Raw genomic sequence first — 21,763 nt, forward strand, 5'->3', positions numbered from 1 at the left:
GAGCCTACCCCAGCCTTCCCAAGAGCAAAAGGGTGTAGCTGCAACTCCCTGGTAAGAAGAGTGGGTAGAATATCAAAATGCAGAGTCAGAGTCAACTGCAAGACTGAAGTGACAACCTCTTTCAAATTATGTCCCCTGCTCAGGAAATCTGTCTCCAGCTACTGCAAGAGATAAACTGGTAATGAACAGACTTTCTAAGAAGTATTTACACCTAACCTACTCAGTATTATACCAGAGAGTTAAATATAAAATTACTGATTATAAAATTCACAGGTGAGATCAACATGAGCAAACGAGGGAAGAGAAGCTGGTATGCTATCTGATCTGAGAGTGCTTCGTGTCAGAAACAGGGCCCATTCCCAGAAAGGGATTTTGTGGGCAGTGCCATGCATGGTGCTGCAGGCACAGGCCATTCCCAAGGACTGATGGAACAGCTTCTGGGTAACAGCAGCACTTGAAAGGGTAAAAGGACAGTTTCATGGGAAACTTGTAGTGTCCCTACACAACGATATACGTGGTGATCCTGAAAGCATAGCTGTAAAGATATTTTTATATAGATATATATGTGTATTTTGGGTTAAATGGATCCTATATTGCCAGGGGCAGTTCAGACAACCATGTTTTAAAAGGGATGTTGAAAAATTGAGTGTAGTTCACAGGAAAAACAGGAAAACAATATAGGACTGGTAAAAATATCTTTTATTGAGAAATTTAAAGAGACAAATTTGTTAACTTACTCAGAAAGAAATATTTTGAATTGACTAGATGACAGCATAGATAATATTTTCCTTGGGAGAAGATATCAAGAATTTATCTAAGCATAAAGAAAAGCATAAAAAGAACCAGTTTCTAGAAGATGGATGCTGCCAAATTCATACAGGGAATCCAAGCCCATGTTTATAATGAGGAGAGTGAGGACAATGGGAAAGAAATTCTTTATCTCTTGATTTCTGCACTTCAGAACTCAGTGTCTGTCTTAAAGACAGCTTTATAGTTAAGCACAAGTTATTTGGCTCAAGCCAGGGTGGCTGCTTGTGATATACAGAAGTGCACATTCCTATGGACTGCCAAAACATGTGACGGATGCCTAGAAACAAACCACCGAGTTTTGAAGTGCTTGTGAGCAGAGACATTCCTTGCTTTCCAGTCTTTGGGCCAACTACAGAGAGACCATTTCATATGGAAAAGCAGTTCTGGTTATTCATTAAAAACATACCAGCACAAATTCTCAGATCCTAGTGTTTGAGAAAGGTTTTATATGTGCCTCCTCTAGTCCAAAAGATTTCAGGACTGGTCTTGGGCAAGGGATTAAAGTTCTGTGTTTCTGGCTACAGTCTGACTGCTCATTCCTGCTGCCATCCCTGCAGCCCGAGGTATGGGCACCAATCTGGGTAAAAGGCAATCCACGTGCATGGACCAATACTACGATAATCAAGCAGCTTTCTTCTTTTTTTGGTGGATTATTTTTAACCCAGTTCAGCCTTCTTCCCCAGCTCAGGGCCTATGAACAGCCTTGTCAGCACAGCCAGGGCTGGGCAGCCATGGCAGCACCCACTCACCACAGAGCAGGAAATCCTAAAGACAGCACTGCCTCGGAGGTGCAGATGCCAAGGCTGATTCCCTGGCTTGCTGCTGCCAAGGGAAAGGTCTGGCTTTCCCCCTCTTCCCCAACAGCACGGTCCCACCACCACCTCCTTTTGCTGATGTTGGCAATTGCTGGGTTAGGCATCCAGCTCAGAGTGAGCAGTCTGAGGGACTGTGACTGCTGGAGTGGCTCTACCTACCTGCTGTCATCATGGCATCTGTACCATCAGGCCATACCCTCAATTCCCTGTACAGCTCTACAGCATTGCCAGGAAGGACTCCATACACTATTCTAAACCCCGGGCAGGATCATCCCTCCCTCTGCATTGTCCCTAACATTGCCTTTTCCTGCTCTCTTGTTAGCATTAGAGCTGCTGTGGCCACAGTCTGGGCAGGCTCAGCCCTTGAGGCAGTAGCACAACCACCAAGCCTGGAGAAGAGAGCAAAGGGTAGAAGGTTGCATCCAGAAGTTCCTTGCTTACCAGTTGAACTCAGCAATATTCATCTGTCTCCATGGAGAATGGTTCATTAGGCTTAATCCAGTGAAACCCATAACTTCAAGGAGAGCACTGTATTGCTAAAGGATTCCTATTCTTCTACCAGTAACAGTGGAAGACTCATATAGCATGATGAGGAAAAACAGCCAGCACTGCTGGGTGAAGGTCATCGCTGCTTCTATTGTACAGCAGAAGTAAAAACACAAGCTGCAGCTCTGCACAGTTACGTGCTCTTCAAAGAGCTCATCCCCCACACCTCATTCGGAGCCTCTCCCACCCTGCTACAGTAATTTGTAACTATGGGTTTCTGGCTGAATTTCCTTCTCAGCCATGTAATTTCCTTTTCTTTTGTGGGCCATTTTCAGATTTTCAAAGGGAAAAGTTTGTATTCCCTTCACTATCCAACAACCTATCAATGTGGAAGAGAAAGGTCCTTGATTTTGGTGTGGCTTATTACCAGAGTTTTTAATGCTAAAAGATGTTTAACAGCTAATGACACACTGAGTGAGAGCATCAGCACCATGGTCCTGCAAATTTGAATCTTTTCTGTTTGCAGGAGAAATGTTGCCTGCATAATAGCAGTAGGATTTTCCTTTCTGCTTGCAACCGAGTGACCTTTCCTGGAGGAAGATGAAGTTTGGCCCCAAGCAGCCAGTTTCTTGGAGCTTGGGAAGCAGATGCCAGCCTCTTTGTATTGATGTGATTACATAGGATGCTGACAATCTTAAACGAGAGAATACTCAGTAATGTCAAGGCTGCTGCTGTGTGCTACAGCTTGCAGAAGAACCCAAATGCTTTTCTACCTTTCCTTAGGTGCCCTGTTGAAGACAGCCAGGTATCCCCCAGCACCCCACCTCCAGCACATGTCCTGACTTCCATCCTCTTTGCAGTTTGTGCCTGAGCCACTGGGTATTTTTAGGTAAGCTCATTCCACAAAATACATCCAGACTCTTCTGGTGCAGGGGTCAGTCTTTGCAGCTGAAAGATGTACCTGCCAACTCCCAGCACTTTGTGCTCTGAAGACCATTTAAGTGTGGTTTTTGACAAGCTTGATTCAGTTTTATCCACTTTTGCAAGCATTATTTTTTATACCATTGGCTAAAAGTTCAGTGTCAGCAGAAGAACCTTTTTGCCTCTGCAGGAGAATATCCAGCATTTCATGGAGGAACAGATTTGACAGTATAATACTGGAAAGTCAACACCTAATTAGACAGTCATTCTGTCAACACCTAATCAGACAGTCATTCTGAAGTGATGTTGCCATCTGTAAAGTTTTATTCTGAGAGCCTGCAGACAGAGGAGATTTGCTGTGGTTGGTGGAGTGGGGGCTGAATGTACTCATTAAAAAATTTAATCCTATGTCTTCTTAATAAGTGAGGAGACAGTTTGTTGAAGAAGGGAAGCCTTTTCAAGCCCCAAAGGTAACATTTTTGCAGAAGGAGTACACATTTGCACTGTCTTCCTTCCATAATTTGCTTCTAGATAGAAAAGATACAAAATCTTCTTTGTGGGGATTTTATCTCCTGATGTGATGGGTTGACCTTGGCTGAACACCAGGTGTCCACCAGAGCAGCTCTATCACTCCCCTCCCCAACTAGATAGTGGAGAGAGAATACAACTACTAAAAAGCTCATGGGCTGAAATGAGACAAGGAAAGATGACTCACCAATTACTGTCAAGGGCAAAACTGACCTAACTTGGGAAAATTAGCTTATTACCAATCAAATCAGAGAAGCACCATGGGAAATAAAAACTAAATATTAAAACACCTTCCCCCACCCCTCCCTTCTTCCTGGGCTGAATATTACTCCTGAGTTTTTTAATTCCTCCCCTCCAGAAGTGCAGGGGGACAGGGAATGGGGGCTGTGGTCAGTTCATCACACATTTTCTCTTCTGCTCCTTCCTCCTTAGGGGGTGGATTCCTCACACTCTTCCCCTGCTTCTGCCTCCCACAGGCTCAAGTTCTTCACAAACTGCTCTTGTGCAGGTCCCCTGCAGGGTCACAAGTCCTGCCAACAAACCTGCTCCCGTGTGGGCTCTTCTCTCCACGGGTCCCCAGGCCTTGCCAGGAGCCTGCTTCCAGTGTGGGCTTCCCAAAGGGTCACAGCCTGACTTGAGTATCCACCTGCTCTGGGTTGGGGTCCTGCAGAGGGTAAAGGTAGATACCGTCTACACCATGGACCACCATGGGCCGAAGGGGCACACCTGGCCTCACCATGGTATTCTCCACCGGCTGACAGGAAATCCCTGCTCTGGCACCTGGAACACCTCCTCCCCTCCTTCTTCAACGGACCGTGGTGCCTGGAGACCTGTTTCTCTCATATGATCTCACTCCTGTCTCTGGCTGCAATTGCTGCTGCAGTTTTTCCTTTCCTTTTTAAATGTGTTGCTACAGTGGTGCTTCCACAGTTGTCGATGGGCTCGGCCTTGGCCAGTAGTGAGTCTGTCTTGGATCTGTCTGGAGTTGGCTCTCTTGGACATTGGGGAAGCTTCTGATAGCCTCTCACATAAGACACCCCTGCGGCCTCCCCACTACCCAAACCTTGCCACACAAACCCAACATCCTTGACTATTAAACATATAAAGGCAACTGGCACACATTAAGACAAGGCAACTCCCTCTCAATAAATTAGCATGCATGTGTTTACAAGAAGACATAATAGCTGTTATTTATATTGTACTTACATATTTAATTTTCTTTATAAATAAAAGCGTTATGCCTCCCTTTGAGCCTCCTCTTGCAGCCTTTGTCTACAATAGCTACAACTAAACTATTACTCCAAATTAGCCTGGCATTCAGTGTGCATTTGTATTACTCACATGATTTTTATTGGTTTTTTAATTATTATTTTTTCTCTTAGTTCATTCATCAATCATATTTACAAACCCATTGTTGCACTTATTGCCAGTTGAGTGTTCTCACACATTTCAGCACACAGACAGAAACTGCAAACTAGGGCAGCTCTATTAGGATCTCTAATATTTCTGAGGAGTCTGAAGGTGCTGACAGCTTATGGTCTTTCCAAGGCAAGTGCAAGTGCCTCAAAGTCCATCTATCTGCAATTACTGGAAGGGGTAAAATGACACCGCACGCTTTTCCTTTCAGAAGGAATCCTCTCCCCAGAGGTTAGAAATGGGGACCAAAAAGCAAACTACAGCTGGAGATCTGATGACTGATACTCACTTGAACTTCTGAATACTCATCTGTCCCACACTGGCTGCTTTTGCAAAGTGAGCTTGTTTTGAACCCGAGTTGATTACCTTCCTTGTTTTGCCAGGCAATTTAAATTAAGTGATACATTAAGACCTAACCCTGAAGTTCTGCCACCCCACAAGGCTCAGTGAGAGCAGTGGAAGCAGCTCAAGGATGGCAGAAGCAGGTCTTGGTTTTGCTTGGGCTATGTACTTTTTTACTTTTTGTCCTCACTCAATTTTTCTATTCTTTACACCAACTTTGTATAGTAGGCACTTCAGGGTGGAGAGTATCAAGAAAGAATTTATTTCTCAGGACTGCAGAAAACGCTGTTTCTCAGGGCTACAGAAAAAGGCAAGTAGTTCCAAGAATCCAAGCCGGCACATTGTCACCACAGCCGTGCTTGCATACAAGTCCATTGTCAACCGAAGGAACTGGAAAATTGTGGCTATTTATCCATCCCTCTCTTTACCCCCCGTTGTGCCTCTTTTGGCAAAGCAGCTGAAGAGTTTGCATTGTTTCAAATTTAATGCTTGCAGATGGTTTTATTTAGAATTTGTTTTATTGGTGAGACATGCTTCCTCTGTTTATTAAATTGTGCCTACTTTTTGTCATCCGTCATGTTGCTCACAATTTCTGCACAGAGCTGGAGGGTAGGGTTTGTTGTTACTGTTGCTGTTGGGTGGGTTACTTTTTTGGGGGGTAATTTGAAATATGATCAAGGTCCGAGCGCCAGGGAGACGCCGCGTCTTCTCATTCACTTTTTTCCCGAAGAGCATGAGGTTCCCGACGGGCGGGCAGAGGCGCGGGGTGCTGCCGGTGGGACAGGCGCCCGCCCCGGGGCAACTCCGCCCCTGGTCCTGGCCGGCGGGGGAGCCCCGGGGCACGGCCGCGGGCGGGGGTCACGTCTGGCCGCCGTGCCCCGGAGGCGGGCGGCCCCGAGGGCGCGGGCGGACGGCCGGGTCCCGCTCCGCGGAGCGCCGCGGCGGCTGCCGGGCGGCGGCAGGTGGTGGCCGCGGCAGCGCCCGGGGGGAGCCCGGCGGCTCCTCCGGGACGGGCCCCCTCGGTCGGCGGCTCCCCCCTTGCGGTGCCCGCGGGCCGTCCGGGCGGGTTTTGTCCTCCAGAGCCCCCCCGAGCCCCCGGCCGGCCGCGGGGTCTGATCGCCGGCGGCTCCGCGCGGAACTCGCAGGCTCCGGAGCAAGAGGTGGGAACCGCGGGCGGTTTGGGCTTGCTCGGCTTCTTCTGCGCTTGGTTTTTGGTGGTTCCCCCCCCCGCTCTATGCGGCTTTTGGGGTTTGTTTTTTTATTATTTTTTTCCCCTCCTCTTTTCCCACCGCGGGTATTTGGAAGAAAAGCAGGAATGCCGCGGCCTCCGGAGAGCCTCGGCGGGCCGGGCCGGGCCGGGCCGGGCGGGCCGGCGGCGCCTCCCCCCGGTTCGGGGGGTCCCCGGGCTCGGCCCCCGAACGCCCCTCTCTTCCGTTCTCCATGTCATTTCCTGTGCTAATAAGATGGTGGTCACGGCCGGGAGGGAGGGAGCCGCCGCTGCCGCCTCCGCCGAGCCCGGCCCGGCCCCGGGACCCGTCCTCGCCTGGGACTAGCCAGCGGGGCCGGCGGGGTGGGAGGGCGCAGCCAGCTGGGCTCCCCCCGCCCCTCCCGGGCGGAGCGGGCCCCCCGACGCCGAGGCGGGCTCCCCGCGCCCGCAGTGCCGAGGTGAGTCAGCCTCGCTGGTAGCCAAGGTAGCCACGAAAATGGCTGCGGAGCGCGGGGGGGGGAGCCCGTCCCAGCCCGGGGGGGAGGTCCGGCCGGGGTGTGCCCGCAGCGAGCGGGACGGCGGCGGAGACCCGCGGGCGCAGGTATCGCCCCCTCCCCCCCCTCCCGCCCCGCTTTCCCCCCTCGGGGCGGGCTGCGCGGGGCCCGGCCCGTCCCCGCCGCTCCCGCCGCGCCGCACCCGCCCGCGCCGCGGCTGCGCCCGCCCGGCCCCCCCGCCCCGCCCGCGGCCGCCAGCGGGGCCGGCGACTGACGCGGCCGGCGGCCAATGGGCGGCGGGGGCGGGCGGGCGCGCGCCGCTTTGGAACGCGGGGGCGGGGCGCTCCCGGGGCGGCGGCACCCGGGAACCCCGCGGGACGCGGGGACACCGCGGCAGCGGGCACCCAGCCTGCGGCAGCGCCCGCGCCCCGTGCACGGCGCCAGGGCAGAGTTGCCTTTGCGCCGCGCAGCCGGGATGCTCTCTCAACTCGCGCAGAAAACTCCAGCTGCATATTCTGGGGCCTTTTCCCCTCTGTGGGTTTGGGGTGGGTTTTTTTTAGTTGCAAAACTTCTCAAACTTCTTTGCAAATGGTCCGATATCACTTGTCGTATTTCAGAGGGAAATGGAAGATGCCTCCAGAGTCCTCTTTCAGATCCCTAAAAAAAAAAAAACTGGCCCGTGGGCAAAACTGTTGGCTCAATGTTGCTTCCTCTTTTTCCTGTGATTAATGCCTCTCATTAGTGGGAGGAGAACTGGCAGAACCAGTTAAAAAAATACCTACCTAACCGTAAGATAGGATTGTTTTCCAGCACTGCAGGTGTGTGCAGAGGTTTGTTAGGCAGCAAAGGAGTCCCAGCCCCAGATATCCAGCAGCCCCTTGGATCCGGTCCTGCCAGCAAGGTTTAACTCCCTCTGAGACTGGCGAAGCACAAGCTCGCAGCCTGGGTTGGGCTTCATGTCCCCTAAATTTCCGTTTGTCTAATCACCAAAATTATAAGCAGTGAAAGTGGAAAGGGAAATGAGTCTCCTGACTTTCTAATGAATTGTGTATAAACCCAACAACAGACAAGCATGCCTGATGAGGACACTGTTGCTTTTGCTTTTCAAGTGCGAGCTGCAATCAGAAACAAAAGTATTGAGATGATGAGTGTTTGCTTCTTGCAAGGAATGCTTGGACCAAAGGTGCTCCTGCTCTAGAAGGAGTAGTTTAGCACAGGGCTGAGTGATGTGGGGTTCTTAAAACACATGCCACCTGCAAAGAGTTAAAGTGTCAGGGCTATTGGTGTGGCCAAGGACTGTGTTAGCAAAGGAGGGGTTGGCTGCTGGAATCACTTACTGGGGAGGATTTGGGGTAGCTGTGGGAGATGCCCAAGTTTGCCCTGGCTCTTGGCTAGATGCTGAATCGACCGATCTCTCTGCAGCATGGAGTAGCAGGACCAGGGGAAGTCGTCGTTCCCTCCTGCCCAGTAGTCAAGTCAAAGGCTGCAGCTACTTTCAGCTGTTTGTGGAGCATGAAGGAGGTCCTCAGGCTCCTGACTCAGTGCTGGCTTTGGTGCAGAGCTCTCTGGTTTTGGGATACGTTGTTCCTCTAGCATCTTTGTGGACCATGCATGAAGCATGGTGCTTTCTGGGGCAGTTTATGGGGGATCCTCATTGTGAGCCTTATTGGTCACTGATAGCAATTACTTGCACTTTTTTAACAAGTAAAGGAGAGGATTATTGTGAAGGTAATACCTGATTTTAAAGAATGAGGGCAAAAACAAGGACTTCTTTGAAACCTGATTTTTCATGAACTGGTGCAAGGTCCATCTTATTGGGATGGGATGGGATGGGGGCAGCTTGTTGCTCGTATTCCTTGCTGGGCAGTGAGGGAGCTGCTTGAAATTGGTAGAACCAGTGTAAATGTTGTGAGCACTGCATGAGGAGCCTGAAGCAGGAAGGGTCCTGCACTGCAGCAGGCTGGCTTTGTGATCAGGAGGACACGGGCAGTGTGCAGAGTGGAAGTTGCCGCTCTGAGTCAGGAATCTGTGTATGTTGAGGAGAAATACCAGCCCAGGCAACAGAGGTCTTCGGTCTTTTTATAGAGAGTACTGTGTACACTTTATCCTTCTGTGGTTTTTTTAATATTCTTTTTTCCTTTAGTAACTCCTTTCTCATGCTGGTTAATTCCCAAGCAGAACTGTGGGGTTTTAAGGGATATTTTTCCCCATGTCCATTTATGCAGGAGAAGTGCATGCTTTTACCTAGCTCTTTATTCTTAATGTTGCTGTTAGTAGGGCCTGTCTCTTGCTGGTTCATCTATATGTGCTACTAACCCTTCCCAGAGCTCTTAAAGTGCTGCCTAGTATTTGTGACATTTTGGTGTAGCATATTTAAAATCATTATTGCCAATCCGGTGGTACATGGATGTGAAAATTTGCACAGAGAAACTAAATGTATTCCCAAAGACAAAATGGTTTGGGCTTGTTTTTTGTTTGATAATCAAATAATAATACTCTAGGTTAACTTGGAGACCTTCAGAACAAAGAAATAAGCTGCTAAGACTGGGTACCCGTGAGAAGTAATGACTGTTGTTCCCAGTGGAGTGAGTGCAGGTGGGAACTTCTGATGCCTCATCTGCACTGGGAATGTGTACCTGAGACCTGTGGTTTTCCTAAGTAAAGCCAAAACAAGCAAACATCACTTGTATTCCTCAGTTTGCATTGCAGCTTTCTGGCCTTTCAAGAAATCTGGAGTCAGCTGGATGCGCATCAGGGTTTGCTTGATGTATCTCCCTGTGTCAGTGCTGAGTTGTCTGATCTGTTCTCTCACCTGAGCAGAGACCCTTCAGACCCCGGGGCTGAGAGCTCCTTGAGGCACAGGCGTGGCCGATGAAGGGGAATCAGCACGTGCAATATCCGCTGGCATTGAGCAAGTGGCAGAGTTCCTGCTGGTCTGCAACTGGGCAGCCCTGCTGTGGGATGCTGGCTTTGCTGCTTCACGTTTCACCCCTTCTCATGCTTGTGGCGTTTCTCATTGTAAGCGCGTCTGTACAGCGCTCCTGCCTGAGGCTGTCTTGTAGTGGGTGAAGTTTCTTGGACCAGAGCTCTTGTGCAGCTGCAGACAGTTTTAATGCCTCCTCGTGCAGTGACCCCTCTGCAGCAGAGGAGTAAAGAAGGCTTTAATTTCACAGGGTTTTCTGTTCTCCCCGTGACCTCTTCTCTGCTACCAAAGGTGTTTTTAAATAAAGCCTCTAGAGCCATGTTCCTTCTAAAGCTACATAGTAAAATGTGGCTTTTCAGGAATTCCTGCTAGTTAAACTTGTCTGTGCAAGTGGATTCCAGTAGCAAGTTCAACCACCCTAAGAAAAGCAGAGGACAGGGTGAGAGGTTTGTGTTGCTCTGTATGGCATCTTTGGAAAGAAGATGAGGGAAAAGTGCTTTGGAAAGAGAAGAATTTTGCAGGTACAAGAAGCCAAAGAGCAATGGGAAACAGAGCAGTCCTGTGGCATCTTTCAAAGGTGGGAGCAGCCGAGGTGGATGGAGAAGATGATGAGGAAGGCAACACAAGTATCACATGTTAGAGAAGTTTTTCTTTATAATGCCCACCACATGAGGGACAATAGTGATAGAAAAGACTGAGAGAATTGAGAGCAAAAAAGCAGAGATGAAGGAGTAAATTTTGACTTGGGAACTAGAATCACATTTTCCATGTGCTTTTTTAGAAGTTGGTCACTGTCCTCAGCACATAGGCTTTGAAGTTCAGCTGGAAGTGAAGGTGGTACTAGCACAGGCATTTTTCCAACTTCCATCCCAAGCTCTTCACAAAAGTTCAAGAACATATGTTTCTGCAGAAAGACAGTCAAGCAATTAAAAATATTGCCACTTAAAGCTTTGCTATTGTGTTTCTTGGTCATTGCTCCGTTTATGGGGGCAGGATAGCTTGTATCCTTCCTAGCTGTTGCTGAAAGGCCGCTTCTCTCTGCAAGGCTGGGAGGCAGTACCCCGGCAGTACTCAGGCTCAGAACAGTTTCTCTGCAGTCAGAAGGTAAAAGCATTATACGTATAATTTAAGGTTAAACTGCAGAAACTGGCAGCCTCCAGCAGTCAATCAGTAATGTGTACTGCAGAACTGTTTCAGTGCAATCCTTTGCTCATGGACATCCGTCAGTAAGGGGCCCATCAGAAGGGTCAGTCATAAGCCAAGTTGTCCAATTTGAGCATGCTCTGATAAATGGCTTCTTTCTCTGACCCCTTTCTTCTCTCTTCCTTAGGATTTGGCTTTTCAGCAAGGCTAGTTTTCCTTTGCCTGTAGTGACTTGCCCTGGAGGAGGGACTGCTGTTCTAAAGCCTTGGCATCAAGCCCTACTGGAGCTGCCACTGCCAGCACTCACCTTGCTGCCTGTGCTGCTGTCAGCTTCCTGCCCGTGGAAACCTGGCTGTGGGTAGTGGGGGAGATGTATAAGGTCAGGGTGGTAAAAGTTCATGGGAGGTGATGTGGGGGATTATCTCACGTGGCAGCTCTAGGGTTGCTGTAATTAGCTTCCCTGAGAGCCAGCAGAGCTCCTGCCTTGCGCACTGGGGAGCTGAGGCACTGAGCATCCTGTGCTGGTCCCTAAGCCAGGTCATCTCTGTGGGCTGCAGAGCACTGGCTCCAGGCTCCTGACTATGGATCAGGGCACCTGGGGTGCACAGCTGCAATGGTCCCCGACTAACACCCTTTCAGAATGTTTCAGAGTGTTGAAGGCTGCTAATTGGAGCTGATATTGGTCAGGACCATCAGTCATTTGCAGGCTGATAATATGAAATATTTTCCAGTACATTCTGTTTTTCGTACAATGAAGCTTTATTTTGAAAATGTATCATATAAACTGCACCATAATATGCTGGGTGGAGTTAAATGTGGTCTTTCAACTGCGGACTCAAACTAAGTGTTCACAGCATCTTCCTTGGAAGATGTCCTAAGTTTGACTGGAACTACCTTTCCACTCCCAGTATGTTCCTCTACACCTTTCATTTGTATAACCCTGACTTCCTTATGTCAGTGTATACCAAGGAGGTTTGCTGTTGTTTGGGTTTGTAAATTTCTTTTCTTCTGATGCTGCTGGAGTACTTCATGTGGTCTGCTGCTTTCTTTGAATTGGAGACTCCTTGCTTGGAAACACTAATGAGAATGCTAAATACGCCACAGTTTGCAGAGTCCATTCTTTTTATCCATTCAGGGGAAATTACTGAAAACACTTGGAAACTGGCTGAAGAAAAAATCAATACTGATGACACAGAAACATACTTTCATGAACAGTAGAATATGTTCTATAGTTGTCATTTTTCACACCTAGGCTTGCCGGTTATCTTTTCAAAGATCAAATTAGTTCAATCTTTTAAACTAATAGATGAAGAAGAGTAGATGCTTTTGAATTGCTGATTTTGAAGAATAAATGCTTTTAAATTGCTGATTTTCTCTTCCCTTTGTGATTGCAAAGAGAACATTCTTATGTATGGTACGTTTGTAAGTTGCTTAGTTCCTTGAAAATTCTACCTCAAGTAGTGAAGGGCCGCTGTGTGGGTGTAGAGGTGCCTGACCCTTAGTGCAAAGTCCCACCAACTAATGCTGCATTGCTGTTGCAGAGGTGGTACCTCCAGAACTGTGGATCCACTGATTGCATCTCCTGGATGTGTTGAGAGCTAGCACCGACTAAATCAGATGCTAACATAGCCTTTCTAGGTGTAATGGAGTTAACTGGTGATTGGCTGGGTGTTTTTTTTAACCAGGTCTCATTCCTAGTCAGGTGTAGAGATGTTGCTTTTGAATTCTTCTAGGATAGTTGGTGAACATTTGTAGTCCCTTAGTGACTTGCACATGTGAAGTCACTCTGACATGCTCCCTCTGCTTTTTGGACTGGGATTGAATGAGTTCTTGGGCTCTTTCCATGCTTCTGCTAATCAACGTTTTAAAAATGTCCATAGTGAAAAGGACGAGGTATTTCTGTGCAACCCAATACCTTTATGTAGAGGACGCACTTGAGGTTGCACGTATGGACCAGAAGTGCTTGGCCCCTGCTGGAAAGCTTTTTCTAGTTAGCTGTGTTAGGATATACAGGGTCTGAACACCCCTCTCTCTGTATGGAAGGGAATGTGCAGATCAAATTGTGGTGGTGGTGAATTCAGCACACGGATATCTGGTTTCTTGGCAGATCCGACGCTGGGAGTATCTGGATTGCTGCCTGCCCCAAGGAAAAGGGGGTCGGTGTGACCCATGCTCAACCACTACTCATCCAAGCCATGTAACATGAGTCCCTAACCTGTAGACAGATTTACCAGCTCTGAATAATGTCTGTTGTGCTGTGAGATCTTATCTTCCTAATGGCCTGCAAGAGGGTACAAATGAGGAGAAATAAATACTGCTCTTGCTTTTGCTTCCTCTGCATTTTGTGGAACAGTTGATGTGTTCTCATTTTGCCTGCTGTGTTTGTTAGTGCTTTTAAAGGACTGAGCTAGTTTGTCAGAATTTTGGGAACAAGTGAAAGTAAGATCTGCTCCTACCTTCTCATTTTCTCTCACATACTCCTTTCCTCTTTGCTGAACAAGTAAAAAGAAAGGAACTGCCTGCCGTGTCCTGAAGTCCAAGCAGAGTGAAACCACTGTAACAAGCGTAGAGGAACTGTCCTGTAACATCCTTCCACAGAAACAGGCACCAACTTGATAAATGGTGCCAAAGCAAGATGTTAGCTTTATTTTACATCTGTACCCATAGGTCCCAATGGAATAGGAATTCCCCAGCACCTGAGACTGCCTGCCTAGAGGTATTGGTACTCCAGAGGCTTTACAATTTTACATTTGATTCCTGAAGCTTTTGAGTTGGGTGGTGGGAATGGGTATTGTTCAATAACCAGGTGCCTTCTGGAAGTCCAGAGGTATCTTGGAGGAGTGGAAGTTTCCCATCTGCCTTTGGGATAAAGAGCTTTGGGTTGCGATTTGTAAGTAATACAAGTCTGATCAAAAAATTTTCTATCATGTGACTGTATCAAGAGTGAAATCTTGTTTTGTGATTCCTGACAGAATTTAGCAGCAGTCTTACAAAAAATCATTGATGTATGTTTAGGCGGACCAGCACTTGATTTTTGTTGTTGAGTGTGTCGTTGGCTTTGTGCAGGAAAAGGGAGCTCTGGCAAAATGCGCTGAGTTTTCTGACTCGGTGGGGCAGTTTGATTTTAGTGCATAGCTTGGCTGTGGCTCACAGATGTGCCTGCAAGCCTGTCCATCCAGTTTGGTCTTCTGACACCACTAAACATTCACCAGTGGAACAGAAAGACACCATACTGCAGGTAATCTTTCTTTTTTAAAGAAAGGAAAAGCTGGAACTTCTGGAAAAGTGTTGAGTGAAAGGCCGTCTTGTTAGAAGGTGGATGTGCTTTCAGAGGGGCTAATTTTGACACTAAGGAAATATATGTAGAGCTGATTGCTGGCCAAGTGCCAGTCACTGAAGGGCACTGGAGGCTGAAATGCCAGGCAGTGCTGGTAGTGCTGGCACTTCAGCCCATGACAGTTGAGTTGCATGAATTATCTCTCTGCCTTCCAGCTAATTTTATCCTGTTGATTTTTCATGAATCATTTCCCATCTCTGTGGGTTAGAAATTAAAGTGGAAGTTTGCTAGCCAGAATAGCCACATCTGCTATTTAGAAACTAGTGTCTGGGGTTTGCTTCCTGGCCACCCCCACGCCTTCCCTTCCCTTTCCCTTTTTACCTCCATCATTGTTCAAATACATGAATCACTAGTGTTGCTCATCCACAAAAACTTTTAGGCTGACCAGCCTGCACAGGTGCAGGCGTCTTCTGGGTGCATGTGACCTCACTGTGGGCAATGGGGGTGGCAGGCAGGTGCTCAGTGCTATGTGGCAGGGTCCCAGGTGCACAGTGAAGCTGGCAGGACCTGACCAGGGCGTCTTGAATTTCCTGCACGTGCCTTATAAAACATTAAAGGCACTCTAGTGTCTTTTCCCTCTCCCAACACAGCAGAAGAGCAGGAATGTGACAGTGGCCCAGCCTGTAGTGTGCCTACCAAACACTTCCTCACTCCAGCTTTTTTGTCTGTCCATGAATGAGAGTAAAAGGTCATTTGGGCAGTAAATTCACATCTCTGCTTCCCTTTGTTGAGCTGTGTGCCCTTGACTGCCGTTGTGGCTGACATCCAGGCCAGCAGCAAGGGAAGGATATCCAGAAGTTGAGTGCTGCAAGCAGGGATCCAGGGACCCACATGGGAGCTGTGTAGCATGGGGTCCTGTCGGTGAGCAGAGTTTTGCTGGCAGCTATGCTGAGGAAAAAAGCACATTCCCTTGAAATATAGTGAGCATTAGATGAATGAGAGGAGGTCTCTAGCTTCTCATGTTCACTTTTAATCAGCCTTGGTGGATCACAGCAAATGCAGGAGACTGAATGAGTGCTTGTGTTGGGACAGTTTTGAAAATTGCCAAGTGGGTGGCCCAGAAAAATACAGGCTGGATAGCATGACACCAATCCTGGGTAAATATAAAATTATTTATGCCTGAAGATTGGTGTCATGAAAAGTGTCTTGTACTTCTTGAAAAGATCTGATTTTGTTCTTTGAGAACATTACCATTGGTTTAAAGAGAGCTCTCTATATATGATATATATTTACATATAAAAGGCAGTTAACTCAGAGTGTGAGAACCCAGTTAATATCTAATGCCAGAGAATATCAATAAAATATAAGTGGCTTAGGAAGTGAGGGTAGTGATTGATAGAGAGCCAGCATCCAATAAATAAACTGAAGTGGCAGTATAAACAGTAAGGAGGATGAAGGATACTCTAAGCTAAAGGACAGTACTAGCACACTAATAAATCAACTGGTTGAGGATTAACTTCAAGATGAACTTAGAAAATACCTTTTCAGCATCAAAAGATCACAGTTCTGGCATTGCCACCTTAGATGAGGGGAGTAAATAATCCAGCTATTTTAAGCTATAGCTTGATCATTTTACAGAAGAGTCTCTGCAACATGATATGTGGAGCTATGTTTTCAAAGAAGTAGACTTGATGACCCTTCTCTTCAGATAAGGGGAAGGGAGAAGCCAGATCTGCCTGACACTTACTCAGTGATGCAGAAGAAGACATGACTCATCACTGGCAAAATGTGTAGATGAAACATGTTTGGTGAATTGTAGCTGTTGATAGGGGCAGGACGGTGTAATGCAGTTTGTTAGGTAAATGAGGTTATTGAAACCAAATCATTTTCATGCAGACAAGTGGAGATTTATGAACCTGGAAAGGCATGTCCTGAACGTGACCTGTGAAGGCAGGCTTGTGTCCTGAGCAGTCCTGTGTGAGAACATGGGGGTCAGAATGGGCAGGCGGCTCTGGGGAGCTTCCTGTGCCAGGTTCTAGCTGGAAAAGACAACCATGATTTTAGACACAAACAGGGTGGTAATGAATCAGGGTGAGGAGGTTGTTTTATGTCTATAAACCTTATATTTACTTCAGACTCAGTCTTACATCAGTGTGGCTTTCTCGTGCCAGCATCTTGAAGTAATGGTCGAGAAAATTGGATGAGTTACACAGAAGAATGATGAAAATTGTTGGAAAGCTAAAAAGATACTGCATGGGTGCATAGCCAAGGCACTGCTATGTATGTGGTTTTATTCAGTGCTTATCACTATTGCAATCCAAACACCTTTCAGAAGTGCCTTAAGGAAGAAGGCTTACAGCTGCCACTTAGTTGTACTCCTATTCTGTCCTTAGGGAGAAAAATGGTGAAATAACATCTAGCTTTAGTACTGGGTTTTTGTGTATGTTTGTTTTAACTTTATAAATGTAAGTATATATTTATGTTGAAGCCAAAGGCAAAGAAGGGCCACTGGCAGTTCTGACCAAAGATGGTGAGGTTTATTACAGCCATTAACCTGGGAAGCAGTTCTTTCCAGTTGCTCAAAGCAGTGTTCCAGCATGCCGGGTATTTCAGCCTTTCCCATCGGGTTCCAGGGCCTTTTGAAAGAACTGCTGCCTGGTGCCCAGAACTAGAGAGAGTCACACATGACTTGTCTATGATGGGGATTAACAACTGAGATGAACTCATGAAATGTTGGCTTCTCTTCTCATGCCAATCTCAGATGGAGTTTTTGTCCTGTTTATAGGCTAAAAGTAAAGGAGTGGGATGTACAGGGTGTCAGTCAGATTGTCCTGATTCTCATTTCTACCCTTAAACTGTGAACCTGCGAGATCAATGCAGGGAGCTGAGTACAGCAAAAATGAGACATTTCCATGTATTTTAAAAATGCAAGCCACTTACCTAATCCTTTCAGCTGCAGTAAGTACCTGCCTGTGGCATGTTGCACTGTTCCAGAAGCTTTTAGGCTGCATGGGAGCTTTACGTTGTCAGCATCCTGCTTGTTTGAGTCCTTACTCAACACTTAACTTAGAAGTTGTATCATGTAATACCTGCTTTGAATAGGCTCGTGCTGATCCATAACAGCACATGGACCAGCACGTGGATCCTCTTCCTACTGTGAGATCAACAAAGGGCAAATGCTCCCAACTGACCGTAATACGGAATTTTGTGACAAATCTTGTAGAGCATCTTCTCTAGAAGCCATCATAAAACAAACTTAAGACTGGTTCAGGAGTTGTTTCAGAGGTTTTCTGTCTTCTTCTCCCTCTGAAACACGTCTGTCATGAAGCAGATCATGGGGGGTTTTGATAACATGTTTTGCCAATGAACCGTGTAAGAGTGACAGCGTGAATCTCGCATCCATTTGAGATTACAGGAGGAGTTCCAGGTTGGCAAACTGGAATTTCCCTGTTCCGAACTTGTCTGTGGTCAGGATGGCAGTGGGAATTTGGTGTTGTGGTGCCCCATCCTGTTTGTCATGTCAGTTGCTGGTCTTGGGCAGGTTAAAACCAGTGGGAACTCTCAGCCCTCTCTGCTGTAAAATAGGTTGAAGTCTTGTGGTTTTAAAGCTTGCTCTCCAGGCTTCTTCAGGAAGCTGCAGAAAAACTGGTGGTGTTTCCAGGTATCTTTCTTGTAGTCCTGACCTTCTTCAGTGTTTTTAGAATTTGAAACTCAAAAAAAGTATTTCATACTTCTGGTGGATTTATGGCTCCTCAGTGTAGTGGGGTAATTGACAGTGAGTTAAACAAGTCCTAGTCACAGCCCATGGCTGCTCAAATCCTGCCTCATGCATGACCTATAATTCTCACTAATTGAGTTTGAATTTGTGACTGCTTCAGCTTGTTGCCAGGTGTGCTGGCTGCATTCAGCCTTGCTCTGTGGCCATCAGAGAAGAGCCTGAGCCTCACAGCAGGCTGTGAGGCAGGTCACAGGGTCTTGCCCTGCTGCCACTCGCCTTTGCTGCGCGAGGATGCTGCTCCGCTGCACCCCGGGTGGAGGACAGCTTCACTCCCAGAAATGTTGTACTTTTGTGGGGAAAGTGCTGTGGCAACTGTGTAGGCAAAGGAATTTTTCCAGTGGTGCATTGGCTTATATCTGGCTGTGGACAGTGGTCCTCCTCTGAGCAAACTGGTCCTCCCTGTTACTTTGTGGGATCTTTGCTCTTTCGGAGTTTGCACTGGCTGCAAGCATGAGCTGCATAGCCAGCTGGTACTTCATAAAGTGACCTGAAGTGGTTGGTATGGCCGAGGACCTTGGTAAGTGCATTCACCTCAGGGAGAGTGGTCAGCCTGGGTCTTCCATGGCTGTATGGGGGGGAGCTCAGCGCCTTGAATTCTGCGCTTTATTCCCTGTTGTCTGCTTGTCAGTAGCTGACTGTTCTGGATTACTATTTCTGATATTAATATGCAACTGTGGAAACAGCATATGAACTTATGCCCATCTTTCACCATGGGCCTGCACTTTAAAACATGGTACAAGCTAAGCAAGATCTGCCTTAAAAGAAGAGGGGATGACCTCCAGAAGGGCAGCAGCGAGAAGCTGAGTGAAGGAGCTGTGTGCTGAGGAGGGGATGGATTCCTATATGGCTGTTTCACATGAAAGAATGTCCCAGTCTGGGAAACCTGCCAGTAAAATGTAAAATTAAAGCTCTGTTTTGGAGGCTGATCCATGCAGATAAGGGTCTGTGACTGTTAACTAATAACTACAAGAGGGGCAGTGATAAAGGCAGCATGCTTGAGGACAGGAATCCACAGGTTTGTTCATGCTTAACCCCATTTGGAGGTTTTTTCCTGCATTAGAGATTAATAGCTCAGATGTTCTAGTGTTTTCTACTTCCCTGATTTTGAGCAATATGGCAAAGCCACTGGAGATCTTAACATGTGTCATGCAGAAATGTGACAGGTCCTTGCCTACTTTGCAAAGAAAACAGGAGAGATTATGTGGCACTGCTGTGAACACGGGGATGTTCCAGGCATGCCTCTTGGGATTTGTAGCAGTCATGCTGGTGTCCTGGTTTTGCTGAGGACCACTGTGCACAATTGCCTTTGCTGTTCAAAGTGCTTGATGTTGTGTGCAAACAGCACCTGGATCATCACAGCATCCCTCTCACCGAGGGATTGTCCTTGCTGATGTGATGCTAGGACGTTGCAGTAGGCTGTGTGCCCACTGAGTACAGGGAGGGCTGAATGTCCTGGTGGGCCAGCTACCCCCTGGGAATACCCTCAGCAGTTACCAAGGAGCCTGCTCTGCTTATCCTTACATGGTGCTTCTCCACATCTTCTGAAATCTTCAGAGGCTCTTCATATTTAGGTGCTAGAACAAACACAATTATGAAAATTGCCAAGAAAACCCCAAAACAATGAAGGGGAGGGAGTGAAAACTCCAGAATGTGAACTAGACTCTTGTAGCTGTGGAAAGCTAAAGGGGGAGGAGAAATGGCAAGAAAGAAAAACTAATGAGCAGTGAAATTACGAAAAATTAAACACCACTTTGAATATGTCAGAAACTAAAAGAGTTCTAAAAGCACAGTCATCTGCTGAGGTCTGGAATTGGAGAAATGTCATATGTTCCTTTTCTGGAAGAAAAGCTAGAAGATGGTACCAGTTACAGCAGCACTGTAATGCTCTCTGTTGTAGCAGTAGCTTGGGAAATTACCAAATAGCAGCTACTACAGCAATACATTTTAAAGTTTGCTGTTCTGGCTAACTTGCATCCAGGGATTTTAAAAAGCCTGACTGAGCAGTGCTCTCTGGGCCATAAATGCTAATTTAAAAATAATTTTTAAAAAAAAGTATGCATAATGAGTTAGACTTAAAAAGATGTGTATTACTGATAAGTGAGTAGGCCAATTTCAAGTTTAACTGGGCAAATTAAACTAGTCTACCCGTGGTCTGATGTTTGCTTCCAGTAAAATAACGTAGTAGCTGATATGGATTGGATTGGTCCTGATTGAATGGGATATTAATTGTAATAATCAGCCTGTACAGGTTTTTTTAAATTGTTCTTTTCTAACATAGTATGATTTTCTGGTGTTGCTACAATCTTACTTGATAAAGGTAAAACTGTTGGTAAGTCTAGCGTGTTTAATGCACTGAAGTTGTGCAACAAGTCATGGGAATAAATAGATGGGATGATTCAGTGTGTCACACACGCACTGTTGGAGCGAGTCCAGAGGAGGGAGGGCAGTGAAGATGATCAGAGGGCTGGAGTACCTCTCCTGTGAAGACAGGCTGAGAGATTTGGAATTGTTCAGCCTGGACAAGAGAGGCCTTCAGGGAGACCTGATTGCTGCCTTTCAGTACTTGAAGGGAGCTTATGAGATAGCTGGGGACAGACTTTTTAGCTGGGCCTGTGGCAATAGGACAGTGGGGACTGGCTTTAAACTGAAAGAGGGTAGATTTAGATTAGATATTAGGAAAAATTTCTTTACTGTGAGGGTGGTGTGGCACTGGGACATGTCCAGAGAAGCTATGCCTGCTCCATCCCTGGAAATGTTCAAGGCCAAATTGGATAGTACTTTGAGCAGCGTGATCTAGTGGAAGCTCTCTCTGCAGTGGGATTGGAACTAGATGAACTTTAAGGTCCCCTCAAACCTAAGCCGTTCTGTGATTCGATGCATAAAGGAAAACCTGACTAAATAAAAGGTCACAGTGTTGCAACAAAAGGAGCCCCATTGCTGTCAGTGTAGTAGTCTCAGCTGGGAATTATTTTTTGGCTCAGTGCTAATCAAGAGGCAGAAATTGGTCTCTTCTCCCTATTAACAAGTGATAGGATGAGAGGAAATGCCTTCAAGTTGCACCAGGCGAAGTTTAGATTGAATATTACAAAAGAGTTACCAAACATTAGAACAAATTGCCCAGGAAAGTAGCTGAGTCCCCAACCCTGGAAGGTATTTAAAAGACATGTTGCTATGGCACTTAGTGATATGGTTTAGTGGTGGACTTGACAATGCTAAGTTTATGGTTGGACTTGATGATTTTGGAGGTCATTTCCAGCCTAAATGATTTAGTGGTGAACTTGGCAGAGCTAGATTTGCATTGGACACAATGATCTTAAAGGTCATTTGCAGCCTAAATGGTTCTCTTGATTCTAAGATTGCGGATGTCCTGGGAAAAAAAAGCACAAAGTTAATTTGGATTGCGTTTGTGGGCAACATAGAATCTGGGTGAAAAGAGGCAAGTTAGTGATGAACTTGGGGTTGCGTGTGTGCCAGGTGAGACAACAAGGAGTTGTGTGACAGGCTTAAAGCAATCACTTACTCTCAGAGCAGGTGGGAGGGTTGGTAGCATGTGTGGTGGTTCACTGCAAATAGAACCCCAGCTGAAAACAGAGCCCCAGCTGGGCACAATGGCCAGAAAGTAA

General features: G+C 47.0%; 1 protein-coding gene across 4 annotated transcripts in view; it reads left to right on the top strand.

The window, feature by feature from the left end:
• Positions 1-5,225: 5,225 nt before the first annotated feature.
• The window catches only part of PRDM11 (PR/SET domain 11), a 46,397-nt gene continuing 29,859 nt past the window's right edge, over positions 5,226-21,763 (top strand). Inside the window, exon 1 of one of the 4 annotated variants that reach the window (XM_069017195.1) lies at positions 5,226-6,983. In XM_069017195.1, the coding sequence (XP_068873296.1) occupies positions 6,759-6,983 (225 nt within the window). In that variant the 5' untranslated portion in view covers positions 5,226-6,758. The remainder of the gene's footprint in view (positions 6,984-21,763) is intronic. The other 3 variants (XM_069017196.1, XM_069017197.1, XM_069017198.1) reach the window with 3 other exon arrangements.

This window comes from Aphelocoma coerulescens, chromosome 5 (genome assembly GCF_041296385.1).
Source record: "Aphelocoma coerulescens isolate FSJ_1873_10779 chromosome 5, UR_Acoe_1.0, whole genome shotgun sequence".
NCBI classification, from domain to species: Eukaryota; Metazoa; Chordata; class Aves; order Passeriformes; family Corvidae; genus Aphelocoma; species Aphelocoma coerulescens.